Source organism: Leptosomus discolor, chromosome 16, assembly GCF_034619465.1.
Source record: "Leptosomus discolor isolate bLepDis1 chromosome 16, bLepDis1.hap2, whole genome shotgun sequence".
NCBI classification, from domain to species: Eukaryota; Metazoa; Chordata; class Aves; order Leptosomiformes; family Leptosomidae; genus Leptosomus; species Leptosomus discolor.
Window position 1 is genome coordinate 1,202,049 of NC_141406.1, and position 27,042 is coordinate 1,229,090.

General features: G+C 58.9%; 1 protein-coding gene across 3 annotated transcripts in view; it reads right to left on the bottom strand.

Moving 5' to 3' along the window:
* Positions 1-2,319: 2,319 nt before the first annotated feature.
* Positions 2,320-27,042, bottom strand: part of LOC147414267 (oxysterol-binding protein 2-like) — a 120,145-nt gene continuing 95,422 nt past the window's right edge. For 2 of the 3 annotated variants that reach the window (XM_086473939.1, XM_086473938.1), the window contains 11 exons: positions 16,759-16,963; positions 14,853-14,970; positions 14,103-14,169; positions 13,528-13,695; positions 9,554-9,799; positions 6,185-6,305; positions 5,322-5,425; positions 4,804-4,899; positions 4,173-4,357; positions 3,117-3,337; positions 2,320-2,922 (listed from right to left, as the gene is read on the bottom strand). In XM_086473939.1, coding sequence (XP_086330065.1) covers positions 2,780-2,922; positions 3,117-3,337; positions 4,173-4,357; positions 4,804-4,899; positions 5,322-5,425; positions 6,185-6,305; positions 9,554-9,799; positions 13,528-13,695; positions 14,103-14,169; positions 14,853-14,970; positions 16,759-16,963 — 1,674 coding nt within the window. In that variant the 3' untranslated portion in view covers positions 2,320-2,779. The remainder of the gene's footprint in view (positions 2,923-3,116; positions 3,338-4,172; positions 4,358-4,803; positions 4,900-5,321; positions 5,426-6,184; positions 6,306-9,553; positions 9,800-13,527; positions 13,696-14,102; positions 14,170-14,852; positions 14,971-16,758; positions 16,964-27,042) is intronic. The other variant, XM_086473936.1, reaches the window with a different exon arrangement.

The following is a 27,042-nucleotide window of genomic DNA, read 5'->3' on the forward strand; positions in this document are numbered from 1 at the left end:
ATTTTTAAGATTAGGCTAAAAACTAGAGGATTTCTGTTTTGGGGGGTGCTCCTCGTGCTCCCCCGAGCTCTGCTAGGCTGTGCAGGGTCTGTGACAGTGACTTCCAGACGGACGCAGCGATGGGGGGGGCACATCAGAGAGGAGCTCTCAGGGTGCCAGAGCCCAGCGGGACCCCTTGGTGCCAGCACTTGCTGAGCAACACCTCACCCCCCGCTCTCCCCCGCTGCGGGAACGCTCGGATCCCGCTTTGGGGACAGCCTGTGCAGGAGTTTCTCACCTCTCCAAAGTCTCGGGTAACACTTGAATTGCCAAAGCGAACAAGGAAAATAAGGCATTTTGAAGAGCTCAATCTCTAGCCCGTTTTACAAAACCAACTGAGGCCCTGAGCAGAACAAACGCCCCCCCAGGCAACACTGGCTGCCACCACGAACCAGGCCAGAGGCATCAAGGTTCAGTGCGGAGAATCCCTGGCTCTCCCAGGCAGGTGAAAACCCATCTCCAAAGGGGATCGGCACGCCCTGGGGCTGGGACACCCAGCAGCTCATGCACGAGTCTGCACATGTAAGAGCTGCACCAGCTTCGCTGAGCCACAGGCAAACCCGCGGGAAGGGTCTGGAAGGAGCGGCCACGCCGGAGCAGCTGCTGTAACACCCAGAGAGCCGGGAAGCGCCTTGGAGCATCCCAATTCCCAACACGGGGGATACGGAGTGCTGCCCTTCAAACCCTAAACGTGCCATTTCTAGAAGGGAATGTCTTTGTAACAGCTTTTGGAGGCTGCTGCATCCACCTTCGGAGCAAAAAGCTGCTTCTCTACTTCGGGAATTACTCCGTCGCCATCGTCCCTACACCTTACCTCCGGGACGAGCCTAGGGAAATCGCACTCGTGCTACAAAAACTCAGACAGACGCTTCTGTCTTCATTATTTTTCATCTATTGTGTACCATAGAAATTTAAGCAAAATAATTTTATATATATTTATATATATATATATATATAAATTAGAAGCAAATAAATAAGATTAAAGGGTGCATTGAAGTCAGTGGGTGTTGCCACTCCGATAGCCACTCACTACCGCTACGCCGTACGAGGTCTATGTATACTGTACACGTCGGTCTGCTGTAAATAACCGGTATGGAGGTGCTGGAAGAGAAGCCGACCAGGAGGAGACCGATGGTTGAGGAACCTGATTGCATAAGTGTCCCATGTGCCGCCTGGGTATTCCAGTTACCATTGCCTCGAAGTTCATTATTGCTAATTATCTTCCAATGTGGATGTGACAGTCCGGCTCGGGGTGGCCTCTGAGCCCCGGGAGGCAGCAGTCAGTGCGATATGGTGAAGACCCGGAGAAGAAGGGATCCAAAACGAGATCCGATGGGGCAAGGGCGGGTGTCCAGGTCTCCCTGATCATCTCTGGCCCAGCAGATCCCACCTTCGGGGTCCTGCCACCCCCATCCTCCCCTTCGGTGGCCAGTGCCCGAGCACCGCCTGGCTCCTGGTTCTCACCGATCACTGGCTTCTCCCGGCGCGTCCCGGGCCGCAGCACGACGACGGCACGCAGGAGGGCCGAGCAGGGAACATGGCAGAGACCAGCCCCGAGGGAGGAGACGGAATGGAGCCGGGCACCGAGTGCCCTCCAGGCTCAGCCTGTGACCCCCCCTCCCCATGCCGGGGGACTGCAGACCGGACCTGCGTGGCTTAATGGGGAAGACACAGGGATGGGAGAGCCAGGACCAAGGCTGGTCCCAGGGAGGCTCCATCCCAGCGGCACCACGGCATCTCTTCCCTCCCCTGCCGCCCGGCTCGGCCGGCAGATGCTGCCTGCAAAGCCAGCACTGAGGTCCAGGCTCCTGCCAGCCCCCGGGGCGGGAGAGAGCCGGTACGCGGACCCCGGAGCACCGCTGGTCGACGACCCTCTGTGCTCCGTGTCTGCCAGGTGTTCCTGACCTCGGCGAGGCCACTTCCCCCTTCGGACGTGGCTGCAGGAAAACCAAACCAAACTTCACTCAAATCACTCTCACAAAGCATCGTGTTCAAGACAGTCCTAAGCCTTGACTAAACACAGCAGACTGCAGGGAATCTGCTCAAATGCTTCTTTAAAACAACAAAAAAAAGTCACCAGCTGAAATATCCTAACTGGTGTTACTGGGATGACTGGGCACCGCTGGAACCTCCAAGAGCCTCCAGGAGCAAGCCCCACAGCCCCTGGAGACAGTTTTCTGAGAGGATGCAGGGTTGTTCATGTTTGTCTTTGAAAAAAACCTGAACCAGGAGCAGATATTTAAAAAAAAAAAAAAAAATTAAAAAAAAATAAAATTTCCATAAAGTCCACACACAAACGGGGAAAAAAACCCAAACCATAACGTCAAAGAAAAGAGCTCAAACAAATGCACAGCATCCCCACACCGTGAGCATCTTTGGAAGTCGACGTCTCAGCCGATAAAGCCAAGGCGCTGAAAGATATAGGCAGCAACTCCTGACAGCAATAAATACACGAGGCTAAAACTGAACCAGATTCACGAGTCCTCATTCCTGATTAGTCGCTGAAAAAGCCATCATTAAAAAAAAAAAAAAAAAAAAAAATGCTATTTATTAGTGCGTAAAAAAATAGGTTTGGAATCCCTGTTTAGATTTGCTTTTCAAATTTCTGCAGGTATCGACTCTGTGTGTGTATTTGCACTGTTCACCGCCGGCGGGACACTGCCGGCGTGTCCTCACTGTCCCTCCGCCTGTCCCAGCGAGTGGAGGCGCGGGGCCGGCCACCCCGGGCGAGCGGAGCGGCTCAGAAGATGTCGGGGCACGTGCTCCAGTCCTGCTTCTCCTTGGCCTCCCAGTAGCCGCCCTTGTAGACGCAGATCAGCTCCCCCGTCACGGCATCCACCTTGCGCTCAAACCACAGCGGGATGTAGCCTTCGTAGTCCTTGCCTGGCCGGGGAGAGACGGGGTAAGGGCTCCTTCTCCCACCCGAAACCCGGCGAGTCCCACGCCTCCCCCGGCCGCCCAAACAGTCGCAGGGTCCTCCCTTCCTCCCCCAAACCCAGTGGGTTTCTTCGCCGCGTCCCCCCTCGCGCAGCGATGGGCGGGCGGTCCCTGCCCGCCGCCATCCCAAAGCGCCTCACCTTCCTCCAGGGCTTCCACGGCCTCGGCCTCCCGCCTCCGGCGCACGGCTCGCTGCTTCTCCTCCAGCCGCTGCTTCTCCACGTTGGCCTCGTCCCAGCGGCCGCTCTCCATCAGCCGCTGGTCGGGCCTGAGCCGGCTGTCCGTGGGGGCCACCCGCTCCTCGGGCTCGTTCAGGGTGAGGGCCAGGTCGGAGAAGAAATACATGTTCTCGGCGTTCTCCCTGCGGCCGGAGAGCCCCGATCAGGAGGGTGGAGGCGGTGCCCACCTCAAGCCGAGCTCCCCAGCCCTTGGCATCGTTGCGTCTCAGCCCAGCCCCACGGATGCTGCTCCTGCTACCCCGAAGTGGACATGTTTGGGGAGCCCCGGCTCCCACCCTCTAAGTGGAGATGCCAACGACGCCTTGATGGGTGTCTCGGAGGGGAGAAGACCCCCTCCTCTGCTGGCAGCCCGTGGGGAAGCTAAAAGCCAAGCCTGTGAACTCGAGTACCGTATCGCACAGCCAAGACATGAAACAGCGTCACCCAGGAGCTGCTGGGTCCCCGGCTGAAAACTGGTGGCACCAAGCGGAGGACGGGCTCCACAAGGGACCAGCAGAGCATCCACACATCAGGGACCGGCCCTTGGTGCTACCAAAGGTTGGAGACTGGTTTGAGAGCGGCCCTGCTGTGGGTAAGAGCGTCGAGAGAGGGCTGGTCTGCAGAGGGCTAAAGCGACTGGTGGGACAGGACGGCCAGGGACTCACCAGCAAGGCAAAGCAGCCAACACACCTCCCTGCCACAGCCAGCAGCCCAAAAAACCTAACCAGTACCCCCAGCTGCCCAAGACCTACTTGCAAGGGTCCCCCCCAAAGCCACCCTCCCCTTGCAGGGACCTGCTCTCCCTTCCTGCTGTGTGCTCACACCCTGGAAAAAGCCACACAGCCACCCAAGTCCTGGTCCCCTTCCCATGTCCTCATGTCTGGGCACAGGAGCCCCCCGCCCCCATCCTGCAGGGCTCAGGGTAGCACCGTCAACCCCCGTCCGGCTGCCGCACCCCGCGCCGAGGAGGGGACTCACGGGAGGGGGTACTTCTTCCACAGGACCTTTGGAGACAACGTCTGGTAGACGGTTTTCTGCTTGCCCTCCATGCTGGTGCTGCCATGGCTGCTCTGCACTATCTTGGAGCACTCCATCTTCTCATCCCACGTGCCAGACATGACATAGTGGGCTTTGCCGTCGGCGTCGCTCACCACCCCAGTCACCTGGCAGAACGAGACGGCTCTGGTGGTGGCTGGAAGCGCCCCGAGGACAGGGAGAGGCGCAGCGGGGCCCAACACCCTCCCGGTGCCCCAACTGGAGCAGCTGGACCCGCCGCTGCGTGTCCTCGGACGCCAGCTGTGCCCAGCACGGGGGGAGCGTGGGCCCGCCCTGACCATGCAGGCGGGTCCCCAGCCCATCAAGCCCTTTCCAGGTCTCAGTGCTGCAGCTCCTGCATGCAGAGAGCCGCAACACGGGCCACGCTTGGAGGGGGGGGTGTGTGTCCCCTCCCCGAGCCCTCCCTGGTGACCCCTGCCAGAGCTGCCAGCGCCGTGCTGGGGCTGAGCCCAGTTGCGGTACTGGGACCCTGTGAGCCCGGCTGAGAGGGAAGAGCCCGCTCTCACCCCGCACAAGGCTGCCAGAAGGGGCAGGGAGGCTGCTGGATACGTACCTTTCGGGGGACGTCTCTGGAAAAGTAGCTGTAGGGGGTAAATTTCAGCTGGCATTTATCTTTTGACTTATGGTTAACAATCTCTATTTCACCAGACTAGATAAAAGACACAGAACCACAGCGAGTGAGAGACTTTGCGAGGAGACAAATCAGGCGTTAGTCGTAGTGCAGGTACAAATCAACACCAACTGCAGCACCGCTCCTGGCTGTACCCACTGCACCGGCTGCCCCCGCCAGCCCCAGGGCTCACCAGCAGCAGGGCAAACCCCATCACGCGTGTGACCACCCTGCCCCACGGAGCTGCTGGCCTCGGGAAGGGCCGTTAGGAGCTCCAAGAAGCCTCCCCCCCCCATCCCTGCCAGGGAAGCACACCTTCCCGTCATGGTGGGAGTACGGTGGGGGCACCAGGCAGCCTGGCATACACCCCAGGAGGGCAGTGCCCTTCCAGCCCCCCTGCCCTTCCCAAGAGCCAGGCGAGGCCAGGCAGGACCCATCACCTCAGACCCGTGGCCACCGACCTGGTCGATCCAGAGCTTGCCCACGATGATGTTGTGAACGGTGGAGGTGACTTTCCTCCAGACGTAGTGATTCCCACTGGAGTGGAACTCGAGGTGGATGACACCTGCAGGGAGGGGTGCCCCAGGTCAGCGAGGGCAGACGGGCGGGCAGGGCTGCGGGGGGCACGCTCTCCTGGAGCACACCACCACCCCGGCACCATGCTCCCTCAGAGCCAACCTGCATCTCTCACCATCAGCCCCCAACCAGCGCTGGGTCCGGACGCATCCCTCCCCTTGCTGCACACTCCGGGGGCTGCTGCAGTAAGGGGGGTGCAACACCTGCGAGGCCCTCTGCCCTCTTCCCACCCCCCCTAAAAGCACAGATTTTAAAAGCAGGTCAGAAACGTGCTGCCTGGTTGACTCTCAGTGTCACGAGACCAGCCAGGCACCAGCACAGCCGTGGGACCAGCCCCGGGTGTGCTGCCCAGCCCAGGGACAGGCAGAAAACGTTGGAAGGAGGCAGCTTATTGCATCTGGCTGCCAGGGAGAGGGTTCAAACAGGCAGCAAGCTAACCTTTAAATATCATTCAAGATGAAACCAATTCATGGGCAAGCAGGATGTTCCCAAAGCACATCCACTACGCCACGAGCAGCAAGCAAAGCAGTCTCCTTTCTTTGCAGCTGGTGTGATTTCCATTTCCAGGACAAACAAGTGATCATCGGATTGTGTGTGATCGGGAGCACAAATCTGTGGGATCGGGGTGGAATTCACCGAGCCCCACGTGAGCCCAAGGGACCGGCACGTTGCTTTAACCTCTTGGGTACTGCGTGAGCGCTGCAGGAAAAAAACGCAAACCCCACTTCTCTCGGCATAAATCACCTACCCAGCGGCATGATGGAGAGGTATTTGCCCCTGAACTTGCTGGCGATCGTGATCTCCTGCCACAACGTCCACCCTCGCTTGGAGTAGACGTGATGGGCGGCTGCTGGGGGGTGATGGCTCACCTGGGGGAGAGGAGAAACAGCCCGTAAGGTCACAGCCACCAGCACCGGAGAGCCCTGGCAGGCGCTCGCAGCGTGACTCCTAGGAGGGGCAGGTGCTCCATACCAGCCTGGGCCCTGAGGATGCTCCGCTGCACTGACCTGAACCCCCCTGTCTTCTCCTGGGCCCTGGGGTGACCTCCTGTGAGGTACCCCTGCAGCACCCAGAGGTGCACTGAGCTCCTGCCAGGATTTTCTAAGGCTCGTCAGCAAAGCCTCATCCATAAAATCTTAACTGGAGCAACTATCGCGGCGAGACGACGCTGTACCGTGACCCCAGGACACAGCCCTGCTCTCCAGGGATCCTGGCTGACAGACAGGAATGTGCCAACACCCAGCCTAGATCCCCACCAATCCCAGTGTAACAGCACCTCTCCCACCAGCAGCCCCTCTGCCTGGGAACCCCCAGTGGACACAGGTCCCCAGGTTGTCCGAGACGCACGGACCTGCCCAGCCAAGACTTGACTTTGCCCCTACAGACACACTGGGCTGGAAAAGCAGATAGGACCTCCTCCGTGCCCGGGGACGACTTGTAAGAGGACGGTGCTCAGGCTCCCCTGCACTGGAAAAGCTGCCCAAAACCAAGGTGGGAGCAGGACACCCCAGCCACAGCGCTCTGCCCTCACACGGGGCCTCACCCAGCTGACCCATGGTGCTCCGGCACGGCACACACCACCCACCACCAGGAACCCGTTAACCACTGGGTCCCGACGGCGCAGAGATTACTTGCACCGATGTAATTACGGGCTGAGAGCCCCGAGCTGCTGGATTACCCACGGGAGCACAGCAAAAACCTCTCCATTAAATCCCACTGTCACCGGCAGGAGAAAATCCTATTTGGATAACGGGATTTCAGGGACAAGATTATCAACGCTTTGCTGGGCGTGCTGGCGGGCTGAGAGCACACACAGCGCCCAAGGGAAGTTCAGAGCAGCGGGAAGGGCGTCCGCCCGCCCACCCAGCCCACGCTGCCTGCACCCACGGCAGCAACCCGGGCAAGAGGCACTGCCAAGGCTGCACCGGCGCGAAGCCGCGCCGTCGCCAAAACGCGCCCTGGGAGATGGCTCCGGGAGGGAGATTTAGAGGCACCACTCACGGCCCAAAGGCTCCCTGCAAGGGAGCGGGTTTGCTCCGAGTTACAGCAAACCTGATTTTGGACGAAGCCCGTGCGCCGCGCCAGCGAGGGAAGGACTCGAGGAGCAGGCAGGAGGGCTGCACCCAGGGGCAGGCACCCGACAGGCAGCGCTGGGCTTCACCACCACAGCCCGAAGGAGGGGAACAAACCCACCACCTTGTCGTTCTGGCCGTACCCCAGGAGGACCAAGGGTGATGCCGGCCAAGGGACAGATTGAGCATTCCGGTGAGGAATCACCTGCTCCCTCTAACAGCGGGCTGAGCAGGGGCACAGCTCAGGGAGATGGGGCACCAGGGAGGTGTGAAGGCGGGTGATTTCTCACGGCTGCGCAGGAAGCCAGCTGGGGAATGCGGCTGTGCGGCAGGTTGGGGGAATCGCTGCCGGACAGGGGAAGGTGAAGGTGCGACGCTGCTGAGGTGGGTGAACCTGAGCTCGGTGACATTCACAGCAAAGCGCTGGGGGACGCCTGGAGGGGGGCTGCCACCTCTGATCTGCCTCCCGGGAGCAGGCAAGGCGCCGGGCAGCGCAGAAAGGGGAGGCACGTTCGCAGCTCTGGCTCACTGCGCTCCAGCCGGCAGCGTCCTGGCTCGCTGCAGCCAAGGGCACGAGCTCCCAAGACTGGGACAGACCATATGGGCATCACTGGGGATGATCCCAGCTGGCTGACACCAGGCACACAGCTTTAGATAGCGCGAAGGGAGAGCAGAGACATGGATCTCGGAGAGCATCTCCTGAAGGACCTTTCCTTTTGTCACGAGCAAGGGGTCACATCTCCAGGAGACCCCACGCAGCCTGTTCACCGTCACTGCCCGGAGCAGCACAGCCGAGAGCCACGGGAGGTGACAGGAGGTGTTGTCCTGTCTCAGGCCAGAGTTTTGCAACAGCCTGCCAGGCCTGGGCACCCCTAAGCACAGAAGGGGTTTGTCCACACCTACGTGTCCTGCGAGGAGCTGATGGCAGAGCGTGGCTCTGCTCCAAACCTGACGTACGAAGGGCCATGACTTGGAGAAGATGATGACAAGGCACAGAGATCAGCTAAACCACATCAGGGGGACACGGGGATGCTGGTGCAAGCCTGAGCACCCTCACTGCATACTCTCAGCGTGCCCCGTCCACATGTCTGACACCTGCTGTGAGCACCACGTAGCACAGCATGGCACCTCCACACTAGCAAGACCCTTTTCCCATGCAATGCCCCTCCAAAAAAGCCCACGGGTCTCAGGGCACGGTCTGCTGAACAGCTCTGCAGATCCTGGACCTGCACAGGCCTCTGCAGAGTGACAGAGGTTTGTGATTTTGTTTGATGTTTCTGAACACTGAAAGACGTGACAATTGCTCCGTCCCCGAGACACAGCCAGCCCCTGGAGAACAGAGAGCCCCCACCAAAGTGATGTCCTGCCTGAAAGGGGTGGTAAATGTACCCGTCCCTCCCCAGGAATCTAGGGCACACCAGTCAAGTGTGCTAAATATCGCACAGTCCATTTTCTTCACAGGTCACAACTCATTAAGCCCTCCAGGTTTTTAATTAAGACCTGCTGCTTGACTGACGCGTGCCAGATGCGCTCTGTGGTTAGAGCACGGGGCTGTCAGAGGTTCTCAGGTTGCCCCCAGGCTCTGAAACTAGGAATTTTCAGTCCAACAAGAAAGAAACAAGACCCTGGGACACCCTGCGGCCCAAAGGCACCCTGAAACAGTCCGGGGGCATCACTCCATAGCTACAAGGGAGCTTGGGTGAGGAGAGCTTCTCCCTTTCTGCTCAAGTGTTGAGGTGTGACAGCAACCCCAGCCCCAGGCAGGTTACCAGGTGACCCGGCAGGGTGATGGACACCCTTCTCCTCCCTTTCTTCCCCACCTCCTGCTCTGCAACACTGGGATGGGCACACTCTGCTTCTGAAAAATGGCTTGGGTCGCGCCTGCTCGCTGCTTCTGCCGACACCAAGAGCAACCCGCGGGCTGCCACGGCCAGGAGGAAGGCTCAGCGTGAGGAGATGCTGGGTCTTCTCCGGGGAAGGGCTGCTTTGGCTGGACATGAGCGGCAAGGCAGACACGCAGAGCCTCTCCGCAGACCCCGGCTCACCTGCTCGCACAGGGAACGGAAACCGAACTCCTCCAGCCGGTCGAGCTCATAGGTTTCCCCCAGCAGCGGGTTGAATGGCTTTGCAGTGCGGTGGACAGTCGTGGAGTAGGAAGACACCGAAAACGCAGCGACGAAGCACATCTGCTCCGTGGAGCTCTCGCATTTGACCGCTTTATCCAGCAGCTCGTGGTACTCCAGGTCCTCCGTCAGCCTCTGCAGCATGGAAAGCGGCTCGTTGAAGTTCACCTGGAAGGGGACAGGGAAGGGTTAGCAAAGCAGGAGCGACGCCCAGCTGGGCTCTTCACCCTCTGCCCTTTTGCCCCAGTGCTGTGCGCTGCACCCAGCCGGTGCGATGTGCTCCCAGAGTCAGGGATCCAGGGTGGATGGAAACGGCCGAACCGAAGCAGCAGCTCCGCAGGGCAGCTCGCGGCGCGGGGCTGGAGGGGCCAAGGGCACGCTGCCCGCACGCTGCCCGCACGCTGCCCCTGCAGCATCACGCAAACCTTAAACAAAGGCAAGAAACGCGCGCTCTGCCCCGCTCCCTGAACCGTACCACGAGAGCAGGACGGCTTTGAAGTCCCCAGCTGGGAAGAGGCGTGCCGGGGAGCCAGCAGCCCTGCGAGCTAACCAGGTACCATCCCAGGTGTCTCCTTGCTCCAGTGACCCCCAAAATAAGCCTCAGCAGTGAGACCGGCTCCCTCGCCGGCCAGCATCCCACCAGCCACAAGCCAGAGGCGACGTGGGGCAGATGCGCTGCTGTGGGGCTGTGCTCCATCGCCTCCTGGCAAAACCATCCCCATGCCGGCCCGGTTGTTCAGAAAACCCTGAAAAGCCTCATTTTGGGGTCTCCCTGCTCCTGTGACTGCAGTGCCCAAACGGCATGGGCGAGCTGGAGGCAGCGGTGGCCGCAACGCCCCGCAGGACAAAAAGCGGAGGGGAAGCTCCGTCCTGGGAGAGCCCCAATGGTCCTATTTCCACTCCCAAGTCATTGCTTTGTCAATGAGAAAACTTTGCTGGATCAGACAGGCTGGGGTGGGGATGGTTTTGCCAGGAGGCAATGGAGAACATCTCCGGGGAAAAAAAAAAACACAACAAACAAAACCTGGCTGATTATAGCAATATTTTTTGCTCTGAAAAGAATCAAAATTAAAATAGCATTGAAAGGAAGATGGCGATACTTCGTCTCAAAAGGTCTTCTCAAAACCATGTGAAATCCACTTTTTACTTTCAGTTCAGCGCAAAGAACTGTGTTTCAGAAGGAGCAGATGGTGGAAAAATAGGAGAACCACTTCTATAAGCCAAGTTACATATTTCATACTAAAGAAAACAAACTCCAGATTGTTCCACTCGGGGAAATAGCCTGTAAGCAGCAGAGATCTTACAGCACCCAAAAAGGAGCAAGCTGGGGAAAAAGGGCAGCATCACATCCACACAAAAAAGCAAATCACTGCCGGCTTGAGGTAACTCTCAGGAGAGATGCAGGCGGCACGAGAACAAAGCTGGCAGCTGCATCCTCCACCAGCACCGCTTGGGCAACGGCAAAGCAAAACCCTTCCACGGAGGAAGGAAGACGAACCCACTCAAAAGGCAAAATCCCTAAAGCTGTTTTTCTTCCTTTCCAACGCCGCAGGTTCGTTCATTCAGAGGAAAAATTAAGGAGTGCACTGTTTGCACCGAGAGGGTTTTCAGTCCATCACGTCTCCCAGGGAAGGGGATGGGGTCTCAGAAATGCTCTTAAATTGCCAAGAATCCGGTGAAGCGCATGGAAGGAGAAACTTCCATCACTGGTGTGCACAACAGGCTCACCGACGGTTGGTACTGGAATTAACCACGTTTCCAAACAGCCCTCCCCGAGCCGGCTGCTCCGCTTCCTTCTCCCCCTCCTTCGCTCCGTTCACCACAACTGCCAGCTCAAAAAGCCCTCGCTTGGCCGCTCCGCCTCGATCCACAGAGCTGCCGGCTTCCCCTGCGCCCCGAGCGCCCGTGCTCCGGAGAGAGCATTTAACTGGCTGTTGAAAGGAGATGCAATTGCCCCCCGCTGCCTTACCACAGGCTACTTGTTCTTGGGGCGCGTCTCCCAGAGAAATGCCATGCGCAGCTGTGCTCGTGGGGTGCAAAGCATCTCCCCGCCTCTGTCTCTGTACAGATATCCAGAGAGAGGAGCTGACAGCGAGCGGCTGACGCCAGGCTGAGCCCCTTCCTGACAACCCGCAGTTCTGTTGAACGCCGACAGAGCCAGCAGCGCTGGGAACCCACGTCTGCTCGCCCCAGGGAGGGATGGAGGAACGACAGGCCCTGCGCTGGCACCAGGGCCTGCTGTGCAAGCAGAACGTACTGCTCTCAGGTTTGGACTCAGCTCCAGCAGCTCCCAGAATGATCTGATTGACAGAGAAGGTATACATTTCCTCTCTCCAGGCACCGGCAGCTGCTGGCCTTTCAGATCCTGAGCTTATTTCTGCACCCATCATGCCTTTATCTGATACTGATGTTTGCTGCAGAAATGCTAACGGATGGTGCTGGGCTGCCTATCTCGGCTGGAAAAAGCACAAAAGAAGAGAAAAACTCGTCTCTCTTACTCAGAGAGTGTCAGGCACTGCTTTAAGAAGAGATTAAATACCATCAGTTCAGCATCCAAGCCCCCGTAACACACTCTTTCCCCTTTACCCTGCAAAAGAAGGACCCTGAATATTGCTTCAGGCCTACGGTTCACACTTGGCTGGGCTACTCAGTCCAGTCAGCACCACAATAACCCCAGGTCACCCCCAGCTGTTTTACAGCTTTCCCAAGCTTCCCAGGACTTCATGGCTTTTGGGGAAATGGATTCCTTACAATGGTACCCAGTCCCACCCAGGCTGCTTAGTGGGCTGGTGCAGACCTGCCAGGGAACCAGCGGCCTGGAAAGGGCTGGTTGGCTCTGAAAAAGACGGCTGTAGTTTTGGGGGGGGCTTTAGTGCAGGCAGGATTTTGTCTGCGTGTATGAGGCACAGGGTTATTCAGCTGCAAGAATTAAACGCACAACCCGCCTCCCCTCTGCAGCAGCCCACGCGAGGGGGGCTCCTCCAGGCAGACCCCTGCCAGCAAACCCTCTCCTCTGACCCCCTGCAGGAAGCCTTCGCCCCAAGGACCGAACCCAGCAGCACCCAGCGGTGCTGCAAACTGTCCCCACGGCGTCTCCTTCACTAACGGGCAACTCTTTGCAAGGACAACAAAGGTACTTTGCATCCCTGGGGTAAAACACAGCCCTGCCGGGCTGTCACACAGCTGGGGAGAGCGTGACCAGCAGCAAGGTCTCTTCTGGGCGAAACGCTTGAATCCTTGGGGGTTCAAGGCGTCCCGGTTCCCTCCTTGCCTCTGCCACAGGTGGATTTGCAAAGGACACTTGGGCGATGTCCCCTCTGCTCCAGCTCGCCCTGGGACACGTGTGAGCAAGCTGCCAGGGCTCTCCACAGCGCGCGCAGGAGAACGGATTCTGTCCCAAAGCGCCGAACCAACTCAGATAGTCCCTAACGTTACAGCCACGACGTCCGAGCCACCTACCACAAAGCCACGAGCACTGCAGCTCCATGCTGCAGAGGACAGCCTCCCCCTGCCTGCCTGGTTTAGCTCTCTGGCTGGGCTGGCTCTCTGGCAGCAGGTGTTAAGGGGGAAATAACTTGCAGGGGAAAACGTAGGGCTTGGAGTGCACAGAGCGGAGCAGAGAGGACACACGGTGCTGGGGAGCAGGGCTGGAGAGAAGAGTGAGGCGGTTTCAGAGGGCTCTGCCAGTGCAAAAGCCAACCCCCCCGGGATGGGGCTGGCTGCTGGTGACACGCTCCCGTCCTGCTCGGGGCGGCTGCGCCGCCGCGGCACCCGGCAGGACCACCTGGAGCGGCAACGCGAACCCTTCGCAGCGCAGAACCGCGTCCAACCCGAGCCGCCAAGGCCGGCGATCGCGGCAGCGCCCCCTGCACCGGCCCCGGCCCCCGCGCACTTACAGGCATGGGGATCTTGGACAGCTCTTTGCCGATGCAGTTTTTCATGATGCTCCAGAGGTTAAGGCTGTAGTTGGGTTTGTCAGGGATGCGAGTCCGTCTCCTTTTCTTCGGCAGGAGGTCTTTGCAAGTGGACTCATTGTAGCTGCTTTGATTGGAGCTTTCAAAGACCTGCGGAAGCAACGGAGGAAAACACACGTCTAAGCCGGACTCGCCCAGCACGACCCAACCAAACCCAGCACCTCCCAGGAGCGGCAACCACAGCTCAGGAGATACCGTGCGCACTTGTGCTGGGGAGGATCGCTGGAAGCCTGTTTTCCAGGGCACAGGGGAAAGAACAGTGAAATTGCCCCCCAACACTGCCCTGTCTCCCTTAGGAGGGTGTTTGGGGTGCTGCTGTAAGACTACTGACACCTGTCCCCCGCCTGTGGCTCACAGAGCAACCAATTCTGCTCCATCCTGGGGGTGCACGAGGGACCCGGATGGAGAATCCCTCCAACAACCTCCTCCTCTCCTGCTCCTCTCCCTTGATTTCACCCCACCAGGACCATCCCGCCCACTCTGCTTGGCCAACTCACACTGTCCTCCAGGTTCCAGTCCTCCGGGTGGCCCTCACTGGCCCCACTCAGGTTACTGCCCGAACGCCTGCAGGGAACAAAGTACGGGCTAGTAAACACAAGGAAGAGCAGAGAAAGGGAGAGAAGAGCCAGGGCTGGGGCAGCACAGCCAACATCACCCAGATTATCTCCTCGCACCACCCCAGGCTGCTGCCGGGAAGGCAACAGGGCGACAGAGGCCGCGCGTGGGTGTCGGGAGGGGATGCTCAGCACGGTATGTCCCAGCCTGGGGGGCAGAGAGCCTCTGCTTTTGCCAGCAGCCCAGCAGTGTGACCATCGTTCAGACCACGGGTGCCTCCAGCCTAGACAGACACCCAGGGAGGCGTAAGAGCAGGTCAAGGCAGACAAAGGCAAGGTCTGCTCCAAGGGATCCCCCTCCAAGGCCTGCCCAGACTCCCCTCAAGCTCACATCAGCTGCTGGGGCAGAGGACTCGGCTTTCTGGCAACACGGGCTTGACGTCTGCCCTTCCTCACCCGCTTTGCTAACAGCTGGGGCCATCCTCAGCCTCGCTCCCTCCTGGGATACCAGAGCAGAGGGGCGCAGCCCAGAGCAGGGGCTGTGCACACAGAGTAACCCCACAGGAGAGGAAGCTGCCCTCAAGCCCAAGCACAACGCCGGGGAAACAGTCTCTGGCCCGCTCTTCCTGCGCTCACAGCAGGTTTCGCCAGGCTGCGCCGTGCGACACGTGGCGCCGGGGCGCGGGCTCGTACCTGTGGTGCTTGGGGTCTGCGGTTACAGTGATAAAAGCTGGTGCATCCTCCATGGCATCAAAATACTCCGTCTCTTCATCTTCATCACTGGCCTCTCCTTTTGCAGACTGCACACTCCCTGTTGGCACAAAGGGTCTGAGACGCTCAGGGGCTGCTGGTCCCCTTTAGAATCCATCGAGCACGAAGCCATCCCCAGACTCCACCCTCCTCCCACTGTGTCCCCTCCAACACTGGCTCTACAGCTTGTGCCCCTCCTCGCCACCCCGCTCCACAACAAAAGGATGCCGTACCGATTTCCAGCTCCTAAAAGCAAGGACCCTGGCAGCCGTGTGTCCTGCTCCCCAATCCCGGCACACGAGGCTTCCCTGCTGCGCTGGGGAGCACCTCCAAAAATGCCACCAGGCTGTCAGAGCCAGACACACGCGCCTGACTCGCACGCCCGAGCGCCTCTAACGCGGCTGCCGCTCCAGCACCGCCCTGCCTGCCGGGAAATCCGGTTTGGATTGAAGCGGAAAAAAAAAGTCACGTGTATCAGGTGATGCTCAGAGAGATTTCCCTGCACTTGTAAACATTCCTCTTCTCTGCTGGGGTGGGAGCTGCGAGCAGACGTCCATTGTGGTGGCTTCCGAGACCCGGCGCAGCTCCCCTGCTCCTGCCTCGCCGCAGGCTTCACCGCTCTGCCACAAACCCACCGAGCAGTTGCGCAGCCTCGCCGGCGCAGGGCCCAGGGGCCGAGCTGACCACCTCTCTCTGGGCGGTCCCGCTGCTCCGGCAAGGGGGACGCCGCAGGCGGCCGGCACAGCGCTGCCGAGGCCACCGGGAGGGAGCAGAACAGCCACCCCCGCGCCAGCCACCTCGCCGCCGCGGCGCGTCTGGCTCAGCAGTTGGCTCCATTCCCTGGCAGGGCTCAGCATCCTCCTTCCTTGCACCGTTCCCACACTCCTCCAAAGGAGCAGGGTCACCCCTTGCGATGGGGTCAGGACAGATTTGTGCCTGTCCCTACAGCGGCTTCCTCCCTGCCCTCCCGACATGTGCCACAGAATCATTTAGGTGGGAAAAGACCTTCAAGTTCATCGAGTCCGACCATTAACGCAGCACTGCCAAATCCACGTCCCTAAGGGCCACGCCTACACGTCTTTTAAATACCCCCAGGGATGGTGACTCCCTCAGCAGCCTGTTCCAGTGCCTGACAACCCCTTCGGTGGAGAAATTTTCCTAATATCCAATCTAAACCTCCCCCGGCGCAACCTGAGGCTGTCTCCTTGAGGCCGTACAAGACCACGAGCAGCGCCTGGCACTGCCATCACCCACCGCAACAGCTGCCATTCTCTCCCTTGAGTCTATATATTCTTTAAAAATAAGACAAAGCACTATTTGCAGTTTTTGGCTATCAGGCTGTAACGAATGCCTCCCGCGGGGAAGGAGACCTGGCACGAACACGCAAAGCCGTTAGATTTTATTGCCCAGTAACTCTTGCGAGCAGCAAATGAGCCTCGGCTGTGCCACCGCCACCCCATGCAGCCAGGAACTTGGCAGTGCCAGGGGACCCTGGGCTTCCTCCAAACACCATGGCTGCCCTCCAGCAGCCAGAGATGTGCCCGTCAGTGAGCGTTAAGGCTACCAAAATAGCCTGAAATAGCATGAGTTATCCGGGGACACAGCCCTCTCCTGCATACGTGTCTCGGGGACATCCAAGTCCCCAAACAAGGAGCAGCAGGATAATTAGGAATAATTATGGCGCAATAGGATCTGTTAAAAAAAAAATAAATCATGGGCACACAAGGCATTGCGTTGTGCATCCTTCCCACCCCTGCCGACTCACTGGGAGCACCTGAGCATAAAGCCCTCATCCATCCCGGGGCTTCCCACGGGGCTCTGCCCCGGTAACAGCCCCTGGCCCACCGACCCCTACCCTTGGCGGTGCTGGTGATGCCGGTGCTGCTGGAGGACAGGCCGGGGGCTCCGCGGCAGGCCCGCTCCAAGCTGTTGTGCTGCTTGGCTAACTGCTCGATGGTCTCCTCCAGCCGGATCCTCTGCTCCCGCTCATACTGCAGCGCCCGCTGCCATTTTCGGCTGTGAGTTTCGGCTAAGTCCAGGAAATCGCGGCAAGCCTGGAGGGGAGGAAAGAACACATCAGCACCCAGCACGGCTCCGGCAGCCCAGGAGCTTGTCACGGAGCTAGTGCTGGCACGTGGCGACTCCAGGGCTGACTCCCCACTGCTCCCCCTCCTCCTGTCCCAGGACCCTGGGTTTATGAAATGCAATCCCAGAGCTTTGCACAACCCCCCATACCCACAGGGCTAAACCCAGTTCATTTCTGACCATCCAGACCTGAATCACCTCCCAGGAGACGGCTCCAACACGGACAACCGCCTCGGGAACACAAAGCCTTCACGACGTCCCATCTCCCGCAGCAGCTCAGCTCACCGTGCCCCAGCCCCGCAGCCTGTCCCCAACCCCGCCCCCGGTCCCTGGGAGCCCAGGCTGGGCTCACACAAACCTCAGGCAAGCCCAGCCCTTGGTGGATGCGCCAAGAATCTCCAGCAGCCGCCTCCGCCCCTGATCTTGGAGAGGAGGAGAAGCTGGCCAGGACAATGGTTCCCAGGGTGACAGCCAGAGACAGGAGAGGATGCTCAAGCCAAGAGCTCCAAGGAGGCAGAGAGGGAGGATGCCCAGAGCCACACAGCCCAGCAGACTGCAGAGGGCCTGGCCTGGCCCCCACAACACGTTCACCATGGCCAAAAAGCTCTCTCGTCTCCACGATGGGCCCTTTACGGGGAACAGGACCCACACCAGCCGCAGGAAGACACGCAGACGCGCTCGGCCCAAGGGAAGGAGGGCTCACGGCACGCACTGAGCGATGCCTCGCAGCATGTGCAGCATCCCTGCCCTGTGCCCCCAGGCTAGGCTGACAGGGGAACCCCTCGGTGGCAGTAATCGCCACTGCAGCCGCCCCGAGACTCTCTCGGCATCGCCACGACCGCCGGCACGGCCCACGACCCGGGGCACTGGATGCCCAGCGGGAGATTTCCAGGAGCGGGACGTCCACCCAGGGACGGGACGGGACGGGACGCTGCCAGCTCCTGTGAGCTGCCTTTCTATTGTCCGACGAGAGCGAGGCAGCTCTCAGAGCTCTATTTTGAAGTTATTTCTTTACATTAGACTGAAACACCAAGTCCCCTCGGTTTTGCCGCTTCCTTTGCAATCAACCCGAGGTGAAGCTGAGCAGAGAGACAGGGCTGCACCTCCTCCTCCCTCCCCTAAATCTCTGCGAGTTAGGACGCACTAAAATTTCTTCTTACATTTAAAAGCAGGAAAATAGGATTTTTATGGAAACTCTACAGGAGTTTGGAGGCAGACTGGCAACTTGCAGGCAAATGAACTGTGTGCTTCGTCTAGCTCCAACTCATCGCCACACCAAGGAAGATCCTCTTTAGAGAAACACTGGCCTGAAAAACTCAAAACTATTCAAAAGGACTAAAAGCAGAGAGTTTTGAATGTCTAAACAGACTTCTAACCATCCCCCGGACTTGGTTACTTTCTGTTTCCATCGACTTGGATTTCACATGTGATTAATTCAGCTCTTGGCAGGTTATTCTAAATTTGCACTGCAGGTGGCACCTGAACATCGAGGTATCTCCTGGTCAAGCAACAGGCTCAGGGCTTCAGCTTCCATGACCTGGACTGATTTTACTGGGATTTGTCCAAGAAAAGCTCCAATTCACCAGTTCTTCGTCAAACCTCTCCTTTGGATAGGAGCAGGATTTGAGTCTCACCCAGGGAAAGAAGTTTTTCCTTCAGTAACATCAGAAACAAATCACCAGGGAAGTGACACAAAGCAGCAGGTTTTCACATTTTAGGTGAAGCAGCATGAAGCAGAGAGAACAACTATCCCGTGACAAGAAAGAAAAACGCAGGGGTGGGCACGCGTGCCTCTGGTGACATCCTCAACGCTGCCACATCCCCCGGGAGCTCACCACTGTCCCCAGACCCACCTCAAGGAGCCCCTCTGGTCACGGGAAGAGGCAGGAACCAAATTCAGATCAGATGAACAAAGGACAAACACAACGAGTTCGGGTGCTACGGTACACAGGGCCGTTGCCTACGTCACTTTGGGAAAAAAAAATCAGCGTAACCCATCATTTTTAAAAAGACGGTTTGCTTTGTATCCACCTCTCCTTCCGAATACCTGCAGCATGGAAGGACCTGCCCCTGTTATCTCCGTCCCCGATCGCTCCTGCCTGCTCTCACCACGCAGAGCCCAGTCCACAGGGAGGTTTCTGCAGGATCAGTCCCAGCATCCAGCTGGCCAGGGTGAGTTTAAACCCACAGACCACCCTCTTGCAAACCCGCTGGTTTTTCCAGCGTGGACAGGTATGCGCACGCGTCCCAAGAGCGAGCTCCAACATCCACCAGTCTTCAGCGTCGCTGAGGCTCTCTAACGAGAGGCAATCACAGGCAGTTTTGCTAGGCAGAAGTAATTCAGCCGAAAAGCGTTCACCAGCTCTGAACGTGGGTTTGTCCTACGGCCTCTCAGCCTCTGGACTTCCATCAGCGACTCCAGGAAGCAGCTCAGCGGTGCTGTCGCGCCAACACAGATACCTACCTGCCCGAGCTCAAGAAATATTCCCCTGCGAGCACCACACTGCAGCGGCATGAAGGCTCTACCCTTAGCCAGCTGAGCGGGGGGAAATCCCCCCAGGAAAGCAGAGGGGCAGAGCCCTCTGCACCCCCTCAGGGCCGCAACGGGCATCGTGTCTCCTGCAAGCTTGGAGCAAGGCGGAAGGCGCCCCTGCCTTGCTGTCTCTCTGACTGCAGGCAGGGAGGTGTCAGGGTCCTGTCCCCCCCAGATCCCTTGCTGTGCTCTCATCCTACAGCCCCTCAGCCCAACGGGGACCACTCCTCACGTGAGCCCCAGACCCCCTGGGGCTGCAGGGATGGGCACAGGGAGTCGCGAGACCGGACCGCAGACTGCCAGGGTGCTCCACACCCCATTTTCACCTTGTTCTGCGGAAACAACTCGGCTCCTCTCCCCACCCTGAGAGGTCCCGCTGGCAGCCACCCACAGCCACAAAGTCCATGGGTGGACCCTGCCCTGATGCCTTCGTACCCAGCTTCAAGCTGAAGCCTCCTGCCAGTTAAAACTAACCCAGGCCCCGAGCTGGCAAGCTGGCTTCTTTCGTTACGCTGATGCACTGCAATAAGAGGATGAAACCGCAAAGGCACGTAATGAGATAATGGCCGTGACCTTCCTGGCTTGGCAAAGCTCATTATCTCCTCCAAAGGTCCCTCTCCGCAGGCAGCGGGCACAGAAATACCCGTTTTGGCACAGCTGTCTGGCTCTACGGATGGAAACTGCCGACTGTCCCCAGCTCAGATGTTGAGCACTTTAAAACGATGCGCTAGGAGATCACCTGTAATTATCCCGCTGCAATTAAACACAGTTTGTAAGGTATAATGGTAAATCAGGGGAAAAGAAGGTAATTACAGAGGTGCCACGTGAAGGCAGCCCTCAGCATGTCACCAGGCAGCTGGGAACCTTGGGATGCAGAGGAGAAAACGCTCAATCAGTCAACAGGAATCAACATCCTAAATTAAAATCACAGCACATAAAACGTTGGGTCCTCCCACGCCAAGGCTGCTGAGCTTGGGAGGGTCCATGCTGTATCCCAAAGGGAAATAAATCCGCACCATCAGGTTCCCTTTACAAGTATAGAAAAAAAAAAATAAATCCAGAGAAGTAGCCATCGACATTGCAGACTTTCTCCACCAAGTACAGGGAGGTTTTCGGAAGATGACCGGGATGGTCCCCACACAGCCCCCAGACCCCGCCAGAGGCAGCGGTACCTCCATGTAGCAGGCTGGGATGATGCTTAATCCTGGCAGCACCCCACAACTTGCGTCCACGTGGATTTAGGGGCTAGCTGGGGTACGTACAGGGTTTATTCCCCGGTTTTGAAGGACTGTCGGGCCGCCCTTCTGCAGCCTCTTCCTCTCCGATTCAGACACCGGCACGAGCGCCATGCCCGCGGCCTGATCCAAAACACCACACTCATGAAGCATCCAGATCAACCCAGGCAAGCGTCACGTTTGCTCGCTGGAAGAGAAGCGACACCAAGGGTCGCAAGAGGGGAACAAGACAGACCCCCCCAAGCCCAGCTCCTCAGCCGCCAGCAGCAGCCAAGCAAACTGAAGTCATTCATTTGGTTTGGTACCTCCTACAGCCAGACAGCGCAGTTTCACAGGGATGCTCGCCAGAGGTGACAGTAGCACCGCACAGGGCTCAGGGTGTATTCTTCCACTGCTGTCTGGCAACGGAGCTCATTCCTGACCCAAAACACATCCCAGACCCCCAGTACGGGGGCGGCACCGCAGCACCAGCCCAGGAGCAACCTGGGGCTGCAGGGAGCCGGGGGCGAGTAGCTTAGACACAGCACCTCCCCTGGGGAGGTTGATATTGAAGGGAAAGGAATCCCAGCCCTTCTCTCGGGCTCGGCTGCCTGGCTTTCCCAGCCCCCGTGGCTGCTGGCGCGGTCCATGAGGAGCCCGGACTCAGCCTGAGACGTCTCAGCCAGTCTCTGCTCCACCCTGGCTGGCTGCCCAGCAGGGACCCCAGCCCCTTGGGTGGCTCAAACAACCCCTCCCCTCGGCCATGGCTATTTTGGTTGTCCCCACCACTGCCACTGCCAAATCAAAACTGGCAGCCGTTGCGTTACAGCGTTTGCTCGCACGGTAATTAAAAACACCGCTGGCTGCTGCCTTCCACCGAAGGACGTGACACGACTTTCTTCTGGCTGTGAAAGCCCAGACAACTGCACCTTCCCCTTGGACACACCTTCCTCCTCCAGCAAAACGGGCACGCTGCCCCCATCCCCTTGAGACGCAGGATGGAACCCCCAGATGCGCCACACCAGAGCCGGCACGCCAACACGGCACTGCTGCTCGGCGTCAGCGGGGGGGGGACACCGGCAAGGCCAGCCTCCTGCTCCCAGAAGAAACAAATCCGGAAGGAAATCATTCATGAGGCTCCTCCAGGACCAGTCAGCCAGGTTCCCCGCTCTGGGCTGGGACGCCTTCGTCACTGCTCTCGGTGACGTCCAGCACTGAGACGCTTTTTCCAGCTGGCTGAGCACCACCAGCTCCCAGGGCTGGTTGGTTCTGCCGCAGAGTGAGAAAACGCGGCTGGGAAAATGGTCTTGGAGGAGAGGGGAGCGAAGGCAAGCGGAAGGCAGGGTTGGAAAGCGGGATGTCCTGCAAGGTATGGGTTTGGGAGTCGATGGTGAGACCCCGAGCAGCAAGCGAGCACGCGGGGCAGGGAGGTAGCAAGAGCGACAGTCACCAAGCGTGAGAGCCGGAACAGGAGGCGGCACAACGGCGGGATGCTCTGCGCACGCCTTCCCCCACGCAGAGCCGCCGCAGAAGCTGGGACCGGCGGCAGGAGAAGCCCCAGAGCCGCCGCTTCAAGGCCCAGATCCCCCCCCCCAGCAATCCCAGCGCAGGATTTGCAGCTTCCCACGCCCAGCTGCTCAGGATCAGGCCCGCAGGTGACAGCAGGGTGCTCCCAGCTGCACAGGAGGCACGCCAAGTCCCTACCCTGCTATTTCCCAAAACCAGTCAAGCTCTGCGGGCCCTGGGACAAGGCTTTCACAGGCGCAGCACCCAGCACCCCGATTTCTGATTGCTCCTTTGCAGATGGGTGAAACTAGTCAGGCTGTCACCCGTTGCTGCTTGCACCCCCAACGGCAGCACCCAGCCTGCACCAGCTACAGGCTGGCGGGTAACTGGGGATCCTGGGGTGCTCTGCAAAGCTTCCATTCATTCAGGGGGGCTGGCAGACACTCGTGCACAGCCCAGGGCAGGATTTAACCCTCAGGCTCCTTAGTGTCAGCTGCCACGCACCGTTAGCGGGCGTCTGCTCCACACCATGGGCATCCTGGCAAGGGAGAGGGATCTCCCCACCGACCTCCAACTGGTTTTCTTGGATGTTTGCAAGGAGGGACTGCAAACCTGCTCTCTGCAGAGCGGCACGGGAGGCTCAAGCACTACTCCTGCTGTCGGATTTCCAACAGCCACCGCGCTGCTTTGGCACAGGGTGCAAGCAAAACGGGGAGCAGCTTCCCGCCTCTGCACCAGTCACCCTAAATCTCAGCCACTGCAACTGCGAAAAGCTTTTTGAAACGCAGCTGCTGGGAAGCCCTGATGCAGCACCGGCGTCGCAGGGGTCCACCCTCACTGACAGGGACCCCGTGGAGGGCACTAAGAGCTGGGAGACTCTCAAGGGACCCCAATCCCGAGGGTTTGTCTCTTCTCAGGGAAGGATCCAGCCCAGACAGAAGAGGCGGAGATGCAGCTCAGTGTGTCCTTTCCTCGTAGGAGAGGAAGGGTGGGGGATGCTGTGCGGAGGGACACGCAGCTCTGCCCGCTGTCACTGCCCCGACCACACCAGCAGTGCCTGGGGACCCCCAGACATGCCCAAAGCAGCACCAAGAGCGATGCAGCAGCATCTCGACCCACTGGGGCAGCCAAGGAGGACTGGCTGCAGCAGGAGATGGTGTGACAAGGTCCCAGGACAAGCTCTGACCCATGAAAGGAGAGAAATTCCTTCAGGCCCCAGCTCTGCTAAGTCCTGACCTCAGACGGGCTTGGCTCGCTGCTCTGCACCGCGCTGGGATGAATCCCGGCTCCACTCCCCTCCTGTGCCGCTGACCCTGTCGCAACGACACTCAGGATCTGGGCTGAAAGCGCCCACAAACTGCTCACTCTCGTTGTCCCCCTGCCTTCTGTTTCAGGAGAAGCCGGGGGCCAAAGGGCCCGGGAGCTGCCCGCTGTCCCCCCCAGGTCCCACCTTACCTCAAGCAGGGGCTGGGAGCACGCTGGGGGAGCCTGGACCTTCTGCTTCACTGGTCACACACATCGCTGCTTCCCACCTTCATTGGTGGGTTGTGTCGCATCACCCCCAAGAGCCACACAGATCTTGCAAACCACATGGGATAAAAGTAGGCAGCTGATTTTGGCAGCAGCGATCCTCCCTCCGTGGACGGCCGAGGAGCAAAGGGATGGCCCCCACTGGTGACACCGCAGGGACACGAGCGGCCGCCTCGGGCCAGTCTTGGTGCGGCTTAAGGTGAGGGCAGGGGACACGAACCCGGCCGAAACTCCAGCATCCCAGGTCATCACTCATTCATTTCATTAATCCCCCCTTCAAAGGTGAAAACAATTGTAGTCGCCGAGCAGCAGCAATGCCTCGAAATCCAGCTTATAAAACCCTGACGGAGCAGCGGCTAAATTTAGTTACAGCTGAACCTGATCTGGGTTGTAAGCAAGACACAGCCACAAATCCACGTTACGCCAGCGCAGGGACACGGGCCGTCCTCGCAAAGGTCAGCGGGCAAGACGGACGTACCCCAAAGGGGAGAGAGAGAGAGAGGGCAGCCCCCGGGTTGCAAGATGGAAGCGAAACAAAAGCAATTCCCCAGTGAGCTGCACGGCTGGGGTGCGGAGGCCACGCGCATCCGAAAACACAGCCTTCCCACAGATATCCCCATCGCCACCCGCCATGGGGGTCACCCACCCCACAGCTTCCCTGCAGCACGAGGAAGACCGAGTCACCCCCCACGTGCCCCCATCCCCCCCCAGCCATGGCCGCTGCGGTTTGGCGGCGCCTGGAGGCACGTGGGCTTCGGGCAGCACCGACATTTGCTCCGGTCCCACACAACGGGGCTGCTCCTGCCCCCAGCCCAGCCAGGCAGGGACAGGGCACGGTGGTGCCTTGCACGCGGGGTTTCGGGGAGCCACCCACTGACACCCCGGAGGAGGGTCTATCACGAGAGCAGTCGGCTGCTTTCAGAGCATCCTGGAGAAAAAGGCGATTCCTCCCTTCCATCCTACCCTGCCCGCACAAATTTTATCCACTGCCCTCCTCGAAGGTCTCCCCATGACCAACCCTCCCAGGAGCAGGAGGAGAGGGACCAGCAGAGGATGCTGTGCCCATTCCCACGCAGCATCCCACCCCACCGGGAGACTGGTTTTAACCCTCCAGCACCCCAGCTGCTGCCTCCCTACGTCCAGAGAAAACGGCAGGGGAGAGGGGGGCGGCACAACGTGCCCCAGCTTTTGCCATAGGGCCAGAGCTGGACAGAGTCCCCAAGTCCAACCACCAGCATTGCAGTCCAGAGGCCCAGCATCACCGCGGCGCACAGGCAGGGTTGGGGAGCAGCGGCCCTCCTGCCCCACAAGCAAGCTTGCTTGAATATAATTCAGACGAAGACAAGGCTAAGAGGCAGGGCTGCTTAGCCACCCCTGAACGTCCCAGCCCATGCCTACCCCTCGTTGTTTTGCAATTCTGGCAAATCACCAGCAGCTAACGACAAAAGCAAGCTCCAGCCGTCCACAGTACAGGTGCACGGTCCCAGGGAAGCTCAGTGTTACCTGCAACCAGGTGGCAGGAAGGATGGAGGTGGTTTCTCCTCCTTTCCATGGCTAGAACAAGTTCTTGTAGCAGATCCTAATCCAGCGTTGGATGGTGGGGCTGTAAATCACCGTCAAGACAAGAAGGTATGGCCAAGATGGACAAAAGAGTGTGTTTCCATGGAAAACCACCACCAAGGCTCCTGCAGATTCCCACAGAGGAAGAGGCAAGGTGCCATCCAGATGCTGCTGGGGAGCAGGAGGCGAGATAGGATGCCACCAGCTCTGTGGTCTGTCCCTGTGCCCAGCGGCCGCTGCGGTGATGGGGAAATTTAGCACCTTTCACACATTTCTCATGGCAAATAGACCAGATTTCGCAGCTTGTTGCGGGCTAATAGGAATGTTGTTAACAGCCCACAGATTATTTATGCCGCTGAAAACGATCACCTGAGGTCACCCGTTTCCTGCCAAGGTGGTGGTGTCACACACCCGTGGGCATCTCTGCAGAGCAGCAGTGCTGCTGGCTCCTCAGCAGGAGCAAACGCTCAAAATTAGAAACAAGAAACAACAACATGAGGTTGATTAGCTTGAAAGTGCCCGTGATCGCATCGGAGTACGCCAGACTTCTGCCCAGGGGTCTGAACCACAGGGGATGACAACCTCTCGGGAAGTCCTAGCAAGGTTGAGTGTTTCACCACCTCCAACACAATGCTGATGGATGGTGAAGGAACGCACTCAAACCTGCAGTCCCTCCTGTCCTGAGCATCCTGGAGGAACAGCCCTACAAATCTAACCTTTGGGGAGGAAAAAACCTACCAGGGAAGCACCCACTGTTCTCCCGCTCCTCAACCAGACCCTTCCTTTGCCTGCATAGGACAAGGACCACTTCATCACCCAGGAGCGACACGAGAGAAAGCAACCGCCAGATGCGTTCAATCATCTCTTTTTCAACGGTGAATTATACAGCGAGAGCTGTCACTTCATTCATCAGGGGAAAGAGCGCCTTGCCATTTCGCGCGCGTCTGGTGCCTCGGAGATAAGTGCTCCCTTCCTTCCTGGAGTCATCAAAACCCTGGGACACATCTGCGCTGCCGCTTACTGCAAAACAGCCCCCCAAGGGAAGGGCGATTTCTGATCCCCTTTTTAGCTCTGAACAGACTCACACCGTGTGAGCACTCCAGGCGCATGGCATGGCATAAAAACGAGCCGTTGGGATTCTGAGCGCAGAGGGCTTGCACCGAGAGGGGGTTAATTTGCCCTTCCCCCCCCCCCCCGAAACACTCTGAGCAGAAAGCGGAAGGGAAAATACAAGGATGGAGCCAGCCTGAATCCCAAATCATCTTGCACAAACAGCCAGATCGCAACAAGACATGGGTTTGAGTGTCGTCATCTGCCGCGACGGCGATGGTACCCACGGCCGTGCCAGCGGCCCAAGGCCAGGCTGGCTGGAGACCACCAGAAGCAGCAGGGCAGGGAAACATCCAGATCAACACAGACTGCTCAAATAACAGCAGATCTGTCCCAAATCCTTGGAGTGACCCTCAGCTGGCTCATGAGCATGCCGGCTGTCTGAAGCAGGAGGATGCAGGCACGCTGAGGGCTGCTTCTCCCTGGGGCAGGGCTAGTGGCAAGCGGAGAGCCTGAAAGAAGCGCTGGGCTGAGCCTCACCAAGTCACACACCACGGAAAAATAAGGTGGCACCGCGTAAAGCCCTGTGAGGACAGTAGGTGCGAGTTCGACGGCGAACATCACCCCACTCCCTACTGCTTTTCCTTCCATACTT